The 16879-nt window shown below is 36.0% G+C and overlaps 1 protein-coding gene across 1 annotated transcript in view; it reads right to left on the bottom strand.

Moving 5' to 3' along the window:
* The window catches only part of tex264b (testis expressed 264, ER-phagy receptor b), a 41628-nt gene that overhangs the window by 17781 nt on the left and 6968 nt on the right, over positions 1–16879 (bottom strand). The window contains 1 exon segment of the mRNA XM_077203981.1: positions 14047–14268. Within this exon segment, the coding sequence (XP_077060096.1) occupies positions 14047–14268 (222 nt within the window).

Raw genomic sequence — 16879 nt, 5'->3', positions numbered from 1 at the left:
AGTATGAATACAAAAATAAATAAATCAAGGTCTAATCACTTAGAGGTATTCAGGTTAGGGAGTTGTTAAATTCCCAAACTTTAAAGTATGAGGAAAAATATAAGTGATGATTGCTTAACAAGGGATGCACAATATATCGGACACCATATTGGTATCGGCCGATTTACTGTATATGTTCGTTTTTAATGTTATCGGTCCGATAAGAAGATTTGGCTGATATCTTAAAGCCAATAAATAATGGATTCTTTCCTTTAGCTGAGACGCTTCTTATGCGCACTGTTTGCCATGATGGTTTTGAATTGCTTTTTTTTTGGTACGGTAAGTTGGCCATAGTAGTGTAAAATTTATTTTAAAAACTTACATTGGTTCAAACTATGCTACTGTTTTTTTTCTTCGTTTGATTTATATTGAAGTGCTTGGGAAATGTCTTTTAATGACTTTTGTTTTTGTAATCAGGCTCTCAAAAATTATATACAAATTTGGATTTATCGGCCAATATATCGTTATTGGCTTTCAAATATAAAGAATTATCAGTTATCGATAACGGCGCATCCGTTTTAGGAATATATCAGATTTGACGCATCACACAAACAACATGAAATACATTTCTCCCAGTCCTTTCTTTACCACAAGTCGACACTTTCACTTCGAAAATTTTGCGCACAAAGCACGGACTTTGATCACAAACAACTTTGTTCGAAGAAACTTACTTTCTCAGATTAGGGAGGCCTATTTGCGCTAGCTAAATACATTAAATTGGCCTTTCCTAGTAAATCACTGACCCGAGTGATGTGTCAGTGTTCGGTCTTTTGTCAAAGCCATTTCCTTAAGCTAAATGGTTCTGGTCCTCCTCTAAACTCCCGCAAGCTCCTGAGACTCCAAACTCACAGTCCACTGCCCCTAAATTTCATTACAGGTCTGGCCGAAAATCCCCTGGCAGGAAACAAGAAGGAAAGCTGAAATTTGCATGCGTTATCTTGAAGGAGAAGTTCACAGGTTTGGCAGGGTCCCCTTTGTCATTTCTTTAAAAAAAAGGAGGACTTGCAACTACACTAATAGTGAAAAATGGGCATATGACTAAGGAACGATTGAGAAATGTCTGTGTTTCAGAACATCAATAAAGAGACAATTTCTTATTTGCTGGGAAATGGTAGAATCACTCTCCATGATGACTTCAGCAAACCAGGAGCTCTAAGGGACAACGGAAATAATCCAAGAGAAGGTAAAACACAGGTGTTCATATTTCACATACATTTTAGGGAACAGACTGAAAGAAGAGATCTTGCATGGTACCATATCATTATGTTGTCCACAAACTTCACAAAGTGTGCATCAAACTCCTGACATTTTACTGTAAGATGCTCTAGCACTTTTATCCTTTCCAGGAGATGCTGCACCAAATAGTGGATAGCCAATAATAGGCTACTGACATTTTTGCTCATTTTCAAGAAGGCTACTTCATGAACTATATCACTTTCACAACCTCCAAAGATAAAAGTTATAAATAAAAAAAAAGAGATGAGAATCTAAGCCATGTGAAACTCAATGGTTACCAAGGAAACGGTAGGAAAAATTTCCATGGAGATTAGAACCTTTGATATTCCAAAGAGAAAAGGGATGGGAGAGAGGGAAACATCCGAAGCTACAGATCTGATGAGAAAATCCATCATTAGGGAGGTTTTTTTTTTATCTGAGAGAGAAAGACAAGGAATCCCAATCAGAGCATATCATTACTGAGCGATTCCAGTCTTCAACATGGGCTACTCAAACTCACAATAGCCTACATTTCTAATGGGGAAGCCCACCAATTAACCCCAGCAATTAAATTTCTCTTAACCATAGATGAAAGACAGCTACCTCAAAGTTGCTTTGACTTGGATCTAAAAAACAGTTTTGTTATTTTTCGCACAATAGAAAGGTCAGATTTTGAGTAAAGGGAGGCTAGACATGAAAGATCACGGTGACCTTACCGAGACAAAACAAAGCTGAGAATCTTAAAGTCAACTTTCACAAACCCAAATGTTTTATAAACTTTAACAACTAGAATGCTTTGAATTAGAAGACATCAAAGACATTAATTAAAAAAAGAAAGAAAAAAAAGAAGAAGGGACATATTGTAATCCTGGAAGTTAATCAGCATGTCTGGAAAATGCCTTTGTTGAAAATAAATAAATCTACCTATTCATCCTTTATAGGGGATTGTTGCATGGCTTACTAATGATTTGTTTACTACCTTTAAACAATTATCGTTCCTCCCTCTATCATCTCTAAGGCCAGAAACACAAACTGGATGTTTTGGGTCAGCAAGCTTTTTTTTTAAAATTGTTTTTGAAAAATGTCTCTAATGCTCACCTAGGCTGCATTTATTCGATCAAATATAAATATATATTCGATTTAATATATTTTAAAATGTAATTTATTCCTGTGATCAAAGCTGAATTTTCAGCATCATTACTCCAGTCTTCAGTGTCACATGATCCTTCAGAGATCCATTCTAATATGCCGAGTTGCTGCTCAAGAAACATTTCTTATTATTATTATCAATGTTTTAAACACTTGTGTAGCTTAGTATGTTTGAATAAACCGCGATACATTTTTTCGAATCGTAAGTTCAAAATAGAAATATTTTGTAGCGTTATAATTGCCTTTATAGTCACTTTCAATAAATTGTATGCATCTTTGCTGAAAAACAACAACAATTTTTTACAAAATGCATAAAAAAAAATTACTGACCCAAAACATTTGAAATATTAAACAATTTGATTTTAGCTAACTTTCTCGCCAAGATTCCCTCCTAGCTGTTACAATCTGACCCGGCCATAGAAGAACAAGAATGCTAATGCAATGCCGATGCAACAAATTTGCTATACGCAACAGAAAAAGTAAAGAATTCCTGAAACAGTACGGAATGCCTATTAAGGTCTAATAAGCAAATTTAAATATTTTGTACTAATGTGGAAGGTGGTTGGGAACACAGGGAGAATCCCAAAATCCTCTTAGCTCTTCAAAACGGATGTACAGGAATCCGGTCAACACTCTAGAGGTATGACTGATCCAGCCGGGATTTGGCTACAAGAAACCAGAGAGAGAAAGTGCAAGAATGATAAACACAGAGGCGGAAAAAGCCCCAACCAGACTATATAACAAGCCAAGGACACCTAGTTCATTTTCACCTCATGGGTCAGAGTGGTTTCATTTACACCTCCATGACCACACACACACACAATCCCTCCTACACACACTCCTCAAGCCACAGCTTGACCGCCTCCAGCACACCATTTTAAGACATATCAGCAAGCTCGTTTCATCTTCTCACCTCACACTGGCACATACCCAAAAACACATTCATCTAGCTTTAAATATTTAAGCTAATCAAAAGCTTTGACTCTGTCTATGGCATCTACTTCCACAGTCACCGCAGATGCTACGAACACAATTCCTCTTTAATTCAGGGTTGATCATGTGTCTTGCGATTGCTGATGGGAGATTACTGGTCTTATGCGTCGACTCGCTAAGGTCCTGAATTATAACACTTCTTTAATTTATTCCACACCCCTTAAGGGAAGCGGGACAAAAAAGCCCCCAGCTTTGAGTTTAGAAAAATTATTCATCCACCTTGTAGGCTAATTTAATGCATGATGATAACAACAACATCAAGCATCTTGAATCTTCAAAAACAAAAAATAATAAATTTTCAGCACCACAACCATGCAAATATCATCCTGTCCCCTCCCTTCGTGTAGTAATTTCGGATTCATCTTATCTTAATTCTCAGCCACTTTCGCACAGAGGGCTGATCAATCATATTCAAATGTGACATTTACCTCCCGCAAATGTTCCAGGACTCCCCCAGGCTCTGGGACAAAAGTCATGTTTGAACTGCTGGAACGGAACAGGCCAGGCTGAGACGTGTTGGCGTCTCTCTTGTGGCCTGACCAGACACCCGCCGCTCGCCGATGTCTCATATCGCACAGTCCCGGCAGGTATGCGTGCGCGCACACACACACACACACACACCATAGCTCTCTTCCTAACTCTGCCAGGAACTTTTTTTACATAAGATTTCTCAACTTTTCCTACATTTTTAATTACATCTGACATATGTGAATGTCACAGATTTGGAGAGAATTGTCTTATTCCCAGACACTTCCACTTCACAGCTAGAGAGTAGACTAAGGCTATACTATCAAGATGTCAATAATATATGCAATAGCTGTAGACAATACACTATTGTTCAAAAGTTTGGTGTCAGTTAGTTTTTTTTTTAAAGAAATTAATATTTTATGCAGCAAGGATGCATTTAACTGATTAAAAGTGTAGTGTTACATAAGATTTTAGGAGAAACATCCAAGACAAAGTTAAAACTAAAACATATCCCTGAAGTCCCTATGTCTCATGAGCAATCTCTGTGCAATATAATGTTAAAATACAATGTGAACAATGTTAAAATGTGAACATCCTATGACAATAAGCAATTTGAAAACGCACGCACGCACGGACACACACACACACACACACGCCTGGTTCACTATCTTTGTAAGGACTCCACATAGACCTGGTTTTTATACTGTACAAACTGTATATTCTGTCCCCTTACACTAACCCTACCCATCACACAAAACTTTCTGCATTTTTACATTTTCAAAAAAACTCATTCTGTATGATTTATAAGCTTGTGCACCCATGGGGACCTCAGTTAAGAGGACCTCAGAGTCCCCGTGAGTCTGTGTGCATTCAGGTTTAAGACCCCACTAGGATAGAAAAACATGTACACACACACAAAATAATTGTACCATGGTATATTAATATAGTAATCACTGAGTGCCATGGTACAACCACAGTTTTCTGTAAGGGTAAAAAGCCCATCTGCCTGATTTAAATATCCAATGCTTAGAGTAATGAGTGTTGATGATTCAGCAAGGAATATAAGGTGACAGAGGAAGTAAACTAATGAATATTTCATGACACGGGGGGAACAGAGAAGCCACGGGTGGCGACAGCTGGGGAAAAAAAGAATAGAAAACAAACAAACGATTCAAAGCACAAATTAGAATTAAGTGTCGCTGTCTGCACCTGGAAGCAAACTATAAAAATACACTACTCTCGTGATGCGTGTGTGTGTGTGTGTGTGCTACGTCTTCTCAGCCACATTAGAGAGTCTAGTCATGGGTCACAATCAGCTTTGGCTTGTGGTCAGGAAGGCCATATGGCTGAGTGGGCAGTGGTGCGTCTAGAGGGAAACACACAAACACTGGCAGCGGTAAAGGCCAGCAATGTCAATACACACAGTATACATACACACCTACCATCCAGTCAACCTTTCAGGTTTTCCATGTATCCGTCTGTGCCCTTTACCAGCAATGATCTTGGCTTAGGCCTGCAGGGTGCCCAAAAATGCCCTGAAGTCCAACAGCTGTGCAGCAGTCTCTGCGGATGCTGAGGGCACCTCTAACAATCTTGTGAACAGCATCTTTACAGTGCAACTCAACAGACACTTTCAGTCCGAATAAATAGGATTATTGAATAACTACTAAGCAACTTAATAATCATAAATACTTTCTGTACATTTATATTAGTATGATCCAATTCACTTCGTTCAAAAAAATTGGGAAGGACCATTTGAGATCAGTGGGTCTCAACCTTTTATGGAGGCTAACATGTTTCAACGGACACTTCTAGACACAGAAATATAGATAGATAAACAATAAATTAATAAACATACATCCATGTATGGGTAAATAAATACATTTACAATTATTTCATAAAATATTATTTATTTATTATTTTATTTAAATAAATACATTTACAATTATTTCATAATATTATTCAGTAACTTCAGTAAAAACAACAGTTTTGACAGGAAAATTTTAAATAAAGACAATAACATTTTTGATTTTAAGTTTTATTTATTAAAATAAATAAATTAGTGTATAATTAATTAATTTTTTATAAATGAATAAACAAAATATATTAGATAGATAGATAGATAGAATAAAAAAAATACATTAATAGGTAAATAAATAAATTTACATTTATTTAATATAATGTTTTTTATTTCAGTAACTTTCTTCAGTAAATACAACAGTTTTGACTGGAGAAATTTAAATAAGACAATGAAATGTTTGATTTTAAGTTTTATTAATTAAAATAAATAAATAAATACATAAATAATATATTTATATTTATTTAATTTAAATAATCGTTTATGTAAGATTATATAAATGATTCATCAAGGAAGATCTGTTCAGACTGAAACACCTTCAAAGCTGTTCCAAGATTGATTGATTGATTCTTTGGTTAAAGGTTCTTAAATCTATACAGTGTAAAAATAACTTACAGATTATGGTTATTTTAATTTAGAGGTAGAACTCGATTTTGATGAAGTACAATGGCTTTACAGCTTTCAATTATGCTGCTGACCAGTTGTGTTTAGCGGCATTATTAGAAACACATTAAGTGCACATCCTTCAATAAGATCAAACGACACTTGGTAATTCGCCACTGGCAAGATTGGCTTTAATTAAAACTTTGCTGTCTATGCAATACAAAGGCAATTTAAAAAAAAATGCTACATGACTAGAGAAAACAGAGAAAAAGGCTATGATGTTCCTTTTTACCAAAAAGGTTTAGGAAAACTACAACACCCATAATGCATTGGGATACAAAAATGCGGAAGTATCTGTAGTTTTCCCGAAAGCACTGGAGCTCTCAAAATACTTTTTCTGATAAATAAACCCAGATAAATCGGTGCAGGTAACACAGAAAAAGAGTGCACATTTTCATTTAAATATACAACTGACATTGTAACAATTCAGGTTGCAAATCAGTGAAGTTAGCCTTTAAAAGTTCAATTTCTTGCTCTCTGAAGCATTATAAACTAAAAAAAGGGTGCAACAAATACAGTCGGATCATTTATTTAGGGGGTAAATGCAGACAAGAGCAGGCTAGACAAGTAGCTTGTGTAAATTCATCACACGTTCTGCTAATTAGAAACCCCTTCACCTGAAATACCAAACAGCTAATTAAGAAACAAGGCAACTGAGACTGTGAAAACCCAGCGTGACAACCGGTTGTCAATTCTATCTTAACTAGATGCCAATAAAACACCCTGGAAAAGAATTTGATTTTAATTAAACTTTTCCTCGTAGATGCTCACATTTTGTACACCTTTGTGTGGATTGAGGAAAGGTTGCAAAAAATGTGTTGCATCTCTCCTGCAGCGTGACAATCGGAGATTATCAAACATGGACTTTTTTGTACGCTTTTTTGTAAGCAAACAGTGGGCAGGTTTGGTTCCTGTTGTCATCCTACTCTAATAATCTTTAGAGCTAAAATGTCACTGTGGCATTTGGAAAAGCATTTCTCCTGGTCCAAGAAGTTCATGCCCACTTTGGTTGTTTGATTGTGGACTCTCGGCTTAATGCTGAAGGATGGAGAGGGACACAGAGATAGAGAGGCGGACACTAGATAGACATAAATGTGTGGTACAATGGGAAAAGTATCAAAATTCTGATCGGAGCAAAAGTATTTGACATTCCAAGTGCTGATGTACCGACTATCAGACATTGCAATACATATTCCAGATGACAAGGCAGACAGTTGCGCACACGATCAAGAATATTGAGTAGTTCATGACAACCCATCAACAATCAAGGAGGAAACAGCAGACGACGTGACATGCAACACCTTGTTTATTGAGGTTTTCAATGCAAGTTTTTTTTTACACATTAGCATACTTTTAAAAAGAGTACTTATCATGGAAATAATATACTTTAAAATAATTAAAAATGAAGAAATGCAAACTGAATGTCATTTTCCAGACACTTAATTGGCATGAAGTGAAAATGAATTATAGTTTAAATGTATATTAAATGCAATTAGGTGAACTTTAAGTTTATTTTTAAGTACATCTTGATATGTAGTTTCATAATTACTTAAAGTGCAGTGCTGAATATACTGACAAGCATTTATAATAAACTAAAATGTACTTAAATGCAATTTCTGTTGAAGCTTTTGTTGTGTATTTAAATATATGGTTACACTATTTTAAGGTGATGTAGTTACATTGTACTTACATTAAAGTTACGGTTAGGGTTTGGCTTAGTTGCTTATAATTATGCATTTACTTTTATTACTATAGTAAGTACATGTGGCAATGTGTAACTACGTCACCTTAAAATAGTGTTATATATTTGTAATTTGTAATGATGGAGTTGCAATTTAATACATTTAAAGAATATTAACTTTAGTTAAATTTAATATTGAATAAACAGCTAAATTTACAGTCAAGTACTTTACATGTGCTTTAGCATGTTAGTCAACACAAAGTAAAACTTTATATTAAGGTCAAACTTGACATTATGACAAAGTGCACTTAAACATAGTCACAAAAGTGTACACTTAAGAGGCACTTTCAAAACAATTAAGCTCATTTCTTTTTCACAAGAGCACCCACATGTTGTTCCAAACCTCTATGGCTTTCTTTCTTCTGCAGAACACATAAGTCACAGAGCCCAAACACCTTTGTGTTCCACAGCGGGTGACATGAGGGTGAGTAAATGATCAATTTTAATTTCTGGGCACACTAACTCGTCAGTTTTTACTTTAATGTGACGTTCTATGTTATAAAATACTCAATTGAAGTATTCTGACAGTTCAGGAGTCAAATCATCAGGAGCCTTAAATCATTTGAGGTAATTATATAACAACTTAACATTGAGCCAAAGTTACATCTGAACCGAGTTACAACAGTTGTTCCAGTTAGTCAAATGTCACCTGTGCACTGGATTTCTCAAATAGTGCCACAGATTCTCGAATTGGACTGTCTGTCAGCCACTAGTCATCCAGTGCAGATAATGAACTTTCGCCCAAGCGTCAGAATATCTAGGTTATCTTGCAAAAGTTTCCTGGATATTTCACCATTCGTTTTTCCTTCTGTTTTAACAAGACACCAAGTCCCAGATAATGAAAAGCCACCCCACGGCATGATGATAACTCCACCATATTTCACAGTAAGTAGTGTTTTCTGAAGGTGTTAGATTTGCACCACACTCATTTTTTGCCAAACGAATTTTGGCTGGTCCAACAAATACCCCCTACAACTGGGTCACTATTGTGCTACTTGCCATTTCTTGATAATTTACATTTGAACACTGTGCCTATAGTGGAACATCTAAATAATAATAATTTATGCATTGCATTTGTTTGACTTTTTTCTGTTCTTTAGTCTTGATTTTCACAGTTCGCAACTAGAATAATGAAGCCTTAATTAGGAGGGTTCAATCTTGAATATGTGCTTGTTACTTTAAAGATTCCCATTATAATAGGGAATATAACTGGAAAGAGCCAATTTAACAGCAAGAGTATCCTCATTATGGCTTCGGCAACACTAAGACAAAACCAAACAACATAGGTCAGTGATTTATTCTCACTAAGAAAATTCTGAACATAAACAATGATACATTAAAATAATTCATTATGATTTTCAGCGCTTATGACTAAAGCTATCCCAGAAAACGAAACATCAACTAATGAGTGAATTATAATTACCAAAATACTGAACTGCAGTGGAGAGATAACATTGTCAAAAAGTACAAAACAATTACCCTTAATACTATATATTTTAGATTTGAGCTGGATCAATGAGCTACCGTTGTGTCTCGAGAAGAAATCAAATTGCAGGACTGAGGTTAGGAAAAGACCAAGTCATAATGAGCATGTAGTGTTATCTCAGCCGAGGTAACCCGAAACTCCCGGATCAATACAGACCAGCAGGAGAACAGGGAAGCAAGCAGCAGGGTCTAAAGAAGATGCTGTTTCTCCTGTGTACTCACGTTAGAGAAAATGAAAGGCTAAGACTGACCAAATATTGATCCCATTCATTCAATCATGATGTCCAGACAGACACTTCTTGCCTTTGATGAGGACTGCCGAGGTTCTGCGTGACGTGTGTGTGTTATACGATTGATGTGGAAGCTTGTTCTCTATGCTGTCAGGATGTCAGACGGGTGTGATGATTCCCAGAAGTGCTAAAGTCAGGTCAGCGTATCAGAAACGGTTGTTAATGGGATGTCTGCATCAAATGACAAAATGAGCTTGAATTGACATGGAACAAGTCACGCATGTCTAGTGAGAACGTGTGTGCTGAGGTTTTTTTGGAAACATTTTTGAAAATAATTAAAAAATATTTAAAGTAAAAAAATTCCTTGGGTTCATCCTCCAACGCAAAATTTATAGGATTTTTTAAAAACTCGGCAAAAATGTATAAATTTACTCAAAAAAATGATTTTCTATTGAGAAAATTCAACAATTTTTCATGATTTATTATTATTATCATTATTATTATGCTGTAAATAATTAAACAATTTACATTTGCATTGGTATGAATAATTTTTATTGTCCATTGTACAGAAATACAGATCCTGAACATTAATTTTTACATTTTTTTATTTAAACTTAAAAAGTATATTTCAATTTTAAAATATAGTTATGCATTTAAATCTTTGAAAAAAATTCTCTGACATTTTCATTGTATCTGGTAGGCTACGCATAACATGAAATCATACAAAACTGCAACAAATCGGTTCAATAAGATTCTTCTTTGTTGAAAGGTTTAATTTAGTATTATTATAGGTTTGTTTAAATCCATAAACCGTAAGCTTAAGAAAAGCTTAAGTAATGCTTGCCTTAGAAAGGAACTGTGACCAAAAAGCTTGCACAATTCTGTTAAATCAAAGGTGAAGAATTATATGTTCTGGTCATGCAATCCCAAAATGTCACTTTACTGCACATTATGAAACACAAAGAAAGCAGACCAAGGTTCCCACTTGAACGACCTCTCCAGAATTGGGTCTGGTTGCCATAGGGATTCCCTTATACTGTCCCAGTCAGAATTAGAAGCGTCTCTGTGCAATCTGCCCACGAACAAGAGAGGACCAACCTCCGTCTCACATCACCAACTGCCTTCAAATTACTCATTCTTACTGTACGCAAAGTTCAATCATCTGCAGCCCACACAAGCTACGGACAGACGGCCTCTGCCATGGATTATTCATGATGAGAAATATTTGCCTTTTGTTGGAGAAGTAAAAAGAGAGGGCTGTTTAAAATGGAAATTTGCTTCTGAAAGATATATTTAAGAGTGCCTGTGATACATCAATAGAGCAGAACGAATGTTGGCTTTAGAAAAAAAACTCTGTTTGGCAGGCTCCTAGGTGTCGATTAGGGTCGGGTATCCGCGGGTCTCTCGTGATTTGACGCATATGCAATGTGTGTTGATATGATGTATGAATTGGGTTATGTAACGTAAACAAAGGCACGTTGGATCTGAATCTCGGGTTTTATTCAAAAGAGTTGTGGCCGTCTGAGATGCTGGATGTGATCAAAAAAAGTTTTTTCCTCAGCATACAGCATATTGTAGCAAAGACTTTGATAGAGAAACACACCATGCAACAACTAGCTAGTGCATTAGTGTTATCCATTGATTTTTCAAAATATTTATATTTTAAAATTCTTAGCTGCTAATATTGTGCCAGAGAGCTCTGCTTTAGCTAAGGACTTTTTATCAGAGATTCCCCCCTTCCATATATAAAGTGTTTTGAGTGCCAAGAAAAGCGCTATATAAAATGTAACAAATTATTATACTACTGTCCAAAAGTTTGGAGACAAAATACTAATACTAAATCAATATTGTTATTCAGCAAGGATTCATTACAGTGATCATAAGTGACAGTAAAAACATTTATAATGTTAAAACCGTTTTCCATTTCATATAAATGCTGTTTCTTTAAAGTTTCGATTCATCAAAGAATCATGAATAAAAATGTATCACAGTTCCTACAAAAATATTAAGCAGCACAACTGTTTTCAACATTGATAATAATAATATCTGAAGGATCATCTGACACTGAAGACTGGCTGCTGAAATTCAGCTTTGCATCTCATGAATAAACTATTTTTTGAAACGTATTAAATTGTAATAATATTTTACAATATTAATATTTTATTGTGTTTTTGATCAAATAAATGCACCTTTCTGGAAAAATCAATTTCTCAACTCTGAGACATCATGATCACGCACAAGCCAAATCCTCCATAATTCCACAGCTAACTTCTTGCTGCACTCATTCAAGACAAACAACATTGCATAAGGGAGCTCACGTTAATAATTGATAACAGAGTATTCAGACATGTAATACAATCTTAAATACAATCTCAGTTTTTCTTGAAGTCTATCACACTGCATCAATAGATCTTCTTGAGGCAACTACAAATAAAGTGCTTCACTTAACACAATACAACTTAAAGACCACAGACATCTACTAGATTAATGTTAAAGAGCTTTGAAATAATCTGAAGCTTGGTCTTAGCCCATACTTACTAAAACAATTTCCAAACAGATGTAATAATCCAATATAATGATGATCCCTAATGGTTGAGATAATAGATTTCAGCATTTACCTCCAATTGGTCTACACAGATGTTCTTTAGACTTTCTTAAGCCTATAACTTCAAGTTAATGGTATCAAGATTTCTATAAGGGACAGAAAGTAAACATGCATGAAAAAGGCAAGGGGAAGGACTCAAACAGAAGGAGATAAGTAATCAGCAGCTGAGCAGACAGATCTAAAGGCTGAAGGAGCATGAGTCTGTTGGCTGCGTTCACACTGAGGCTGCATCAGGGCAGATGGTGGGGAGAGTTAAGGAGGCTCATACACACGATGCCAGAAATATGGAGAAAATGTGATGGCCATCATAATTTCCTCTAAAAACACTTAGAACACCTTGACAACCCCCTAGCAACGCGCCAGTGATTAGGCAAGCACAACCACATTTTCTTCCAATTTTTTAAATAAACTATAGTTTAGTTTAAAAAATCTAGTTGAAATAAAAGGTACAGTTGGATGGGACAAGAAATTATGGGGGTTGGGTGGAGTGGTATCGGGAAATGACTCAAACTTGCATTGCCCATTTGAGCACCACATTCATTTAGAGTTCATTTCGGGAGTTCGAAACAGCTTTCCAAACCCAAATTTCCGGAAAAGCTTGCTCCGACTTGCAAACACTTTCAAACTACCATTGATCCATAGCGATTACGTAAGAGGTATGTGTGCTCTGAAGCTCTGCCCTCCTTGACGTGGTAATCTTCTCTGGTTCATTTGTTCTGTTCAGTCCGTCGAAGTCAGGGTGAATAAAAAAGTCAGAGATGCTTTGTATGAAATTCTAAATGAAAGCGAAACAGAGACTATTTTTTCATGGTAAAATACTGTACAGCTGCTTGCTTTAAAGCAATCTATTGTATAAAGTGCTATATAAATAAGTGTGACGTGACTAAAACTGGAGAGCTGATGCAAACATATGAACATCGCTTTGATCGGATGCTTTCTTAACTTCTGTTTTTTCACCGTTCTCATTTTTGTTGTGTGTTTATTTTGTTATTGAGCGGAAAGCGTGCAGCACATATTTACATATTCATCTAAATGTTGCTCTCAGCAGGGTGGTTAGAGTCGGGATATTTTGCTAACAGTATATTGCTATTTCAAACTTCTTTTTACCCCTAATCAAAGAACGATAGAGAACTTTTGAAGAGTGCATTTTTACTCTGAGATCTTTTCAAAAACAGCTTTCTCTTTAACACCAAACATTTCTGTCCTTATGCACCATCTCTCCATTTACCTCCTTCCCAATTCGCAGTCCTGCAACTCTCATTTGTTGCTGTCTTTGCCCTCATCCCCTGCACTTCTCTCTTTTTGTCCTTAATTGCTATGATTAAGTCTAGTGCTTAATAATTACTGTCTCCATGCCTCTAGATAGAGTCCAAAAACACTAACAAACTCAGCGTGCATTCCCTCACAACCTCTATGCGCCAATACACCACTCATGTTGATGAACGCTGTCAGAATCAATCACACATAAGGACGACTTAAATTACACACCTAATTTAGGCAATAGCAAAGTTACTGCACAAACACAGCATTCAAGTGACGTTGTAAAGCTTTGCGTTTTAGAGGACAGGCATTTGGTGAATGATGAAGAAGAGAAAGTTACCTTGATGTAGTAGTTCAGTTGTGGATAGACTCTCTGCACTCCCAGGAAAATAGAGAGAGGGGTTCGGTGAGGGAAGGAGGCCGTGACGACGTGTGTAACCTCTGGGAAAGAGAAAACCCGAAAACCTTGCTTCTCATACAGCTGCTGCTGGTCCTCATTGGGTCCGTCCTCACCTTCACTCAAAATACTGCCTACAGCATAGCGACACTTCTGAGCCGGAACCTGCAACACACATTTCGTAAAGTAGAACCAGTGTAAATCTTGTGAAAGGTTTTTATTTCATCAATGAAGACAATAATGAAAAAGACACACCATTACAATAATTAAACATACTAAAGAAAATATGTCAAGATAAAAGCACTACAAGATGTACAGTAAATAATGCATGACCAATATTGCAGAAGAATATTTCAAATAATCTTGTCATAGTATAATCAAGCATTTAAAATTAAACGCGTTGTTGGCAGGATATATAGCCTGCTCATACAAGATTTTAAAAAAGAGAGAGAAATTAATACTTTTATTCAGCAAGGATGCATGACATTGATCAAAAGTGACCGTAAATGAAGGGTTAAGAAAAAAATATTGAGAAGCTGTTTTCAACATTGGTAAGAAGGAATGTTTCTGGATCACCAAATCAGCATATTAGAATGATTTCTGAAGGATCATGTGACACTGAAGACTGGAGAAATGATTCTGAAAATTCAGCTTTGCATCACAGGAATAAATTACATTTTCAAATATATTCAAATAGAAAACAGTTATTTTAAATTATAATATTTCACAATATTACTGTTTTTTTACTGTATTTTTGATCAAATAAATGCAACTTTGGTGAGCTTGAGAAACCTTTTCAAATATCATTAATAATAAAGCATGCGTATATCGAAGACAATAAACACTTCTCTTGCCAACAAACACTGATCTTCCCAAACAGCATATCCATAAAAAAACTTTCCCAACCCCATTAAAACCAATCAACTGCCTGCAGTAATCAGCAAAAAGAGCCATACACCTCTCACAAGGCTTATTTTATGCAACAAATAAACAGGAAAAACTCCCTCACTCTTGCTTGCGCAGTTGTGTTCAAAGACAACGGGGAGCGTGTCCATGATTCAGTGAGTCACAGAGGAAAAGCTAGCTTAATGAGAATAAACAAAGCCACGGCTGAAAAAGCATATAAATACAGGATTAGATGGAGTTGCATGAGCAGGTGGCATTGTGTGGCGAAAAAACAACAACGAAGCTATAGTTTGATAAGATGGTGCAGAGTGTTTGGCAGCTTCGAGACCAGTGTGGACGGATGCCCAACAGTCACTTTTCATGCACGCCTCTTGCTTTTACCAACTGAAGGCATATACGCTTGCAAATGAGGGCACCGGGGAAATTTGAGATGGATTGTATGACCCAGTCGGGTCCCTCGAGGATTCGGAGGGAAGAGGGCTAGGTCACTGAAGAAAGACTGTGACAGATGAAGGTCTGTTTAGCAAAGAGGCTGCAACAGTTCCCAGAACATCCATCCTTTCATTTGGAGGAAAGTGTTCATTCCTCTAGTGGTCTTCTGGGTCACTTTCGGCCTCTTGCCGAGCCTTCCAGGAATAAATTGCACTGCCAGTCAGGTAAAACATCAGTCAGAAAAGCAGATGACCAGATGAGTTCAACTGGTTTTAGTTTTCTTTCATGTGTGCAATCGTTCTACAGCATAACTCTTCGTAATTCTTCAAGTAGTGTACTCACAGCAGGAGCATTCTGCGGCCCAGGTCTGCGGGAGGTCTCGTTTCCTGGTGCGCTCCCAGCAGGTGTTGCTCACGGGGAGTGTGTTTTAACAGACTGGCCTGTCACTAAGCCACTACTTGCTCAGAGGCTTTGACACAGATTGTGACTAAGTCTCTCCGAACACGGCATTAGATTATAAATAAATGAGACCACAATGACAAAAACTCTGAATTGCCGGAGACCATGTTCTCTCAACAGTTCTGTCAAAGTTTATTTTTTTTACATGATGTCAAATATTGCAGGGGAGCATAAACAACGATTCATTAATAGTGCATGTTATTCCAAAACATTTTTTTTTTAATCGCATCTTACATAAAAGTTTGTGTTTATATAATATGTGTGTGTGTGTACATGTTTGTGACACAAACATATATGTATGGATACAGTATATATAGTACTACACACACAAACACACATATATATTATATAAACACAACATTTTGTTACCTGCAATTAATAATTTAATTTATAATTAATAAATAAAAAAATAATTTAAACATATCAAAAATATAAAAGATTTACAACTGTATGGGAAAACTAAGCTCCCAGAATAATAGGATATTAGTACACTACTGAGTACACTATTATTAGTTATTTGTATTAGTTTATATTGTAAACCTCATTGCTGCTTTATATTGCAAACTATTTGTTATAATGGCATTTGATCTCTTTAACAATCATAAACACACTGATTTGTAGTGCAAGTAGTTTTACCATTTACTGGACTTTGTAATTTTTGTAGTTATTTACCTATATCGCACATTTAAAGAAAATACTTCAACATTGCAAAATAATGTGGATTGATTCATCACAATTATCAGGTAGTTTGATTGAATGTAGATCACAAAATGAAATGAAAGCCATGCTACAAACCTAAAAATATATTTTTTACAATCCAATCAATTCCCGATGGCCCTACATTATTTTTCATTGAGTATCTCGTTTGTTTGAAGGCAAAATGGTGATGGCATGTGAAGTCAAACCAGAAACCAAATAACTTTTAGGCTTCACTGAGCCTTAAAGGAGTAGTTCACTTTTTAAAAAACTTTTGCTGATA

Source organism: Siphateles boraxobius, unplaced genomic scaffold (genome assembly GCF_051911475.1).
Source record: "Siphateles boraxobius isolate OS27281-9 unplaced genomic scaffold, OSU_SipBor_1 5, whole genome shotgun sequence".
In the NCBI taxonomy this organism is placed as follows: Eukaryota; Metazoa; Chordata; class Actinopteri; order Cypriniformes; family Leuciscidae; genus Siphateles; species Siphateles boraxobius.
This window is presented reverse-complemented; position numbering and strand designations above follow the sequence as displayed.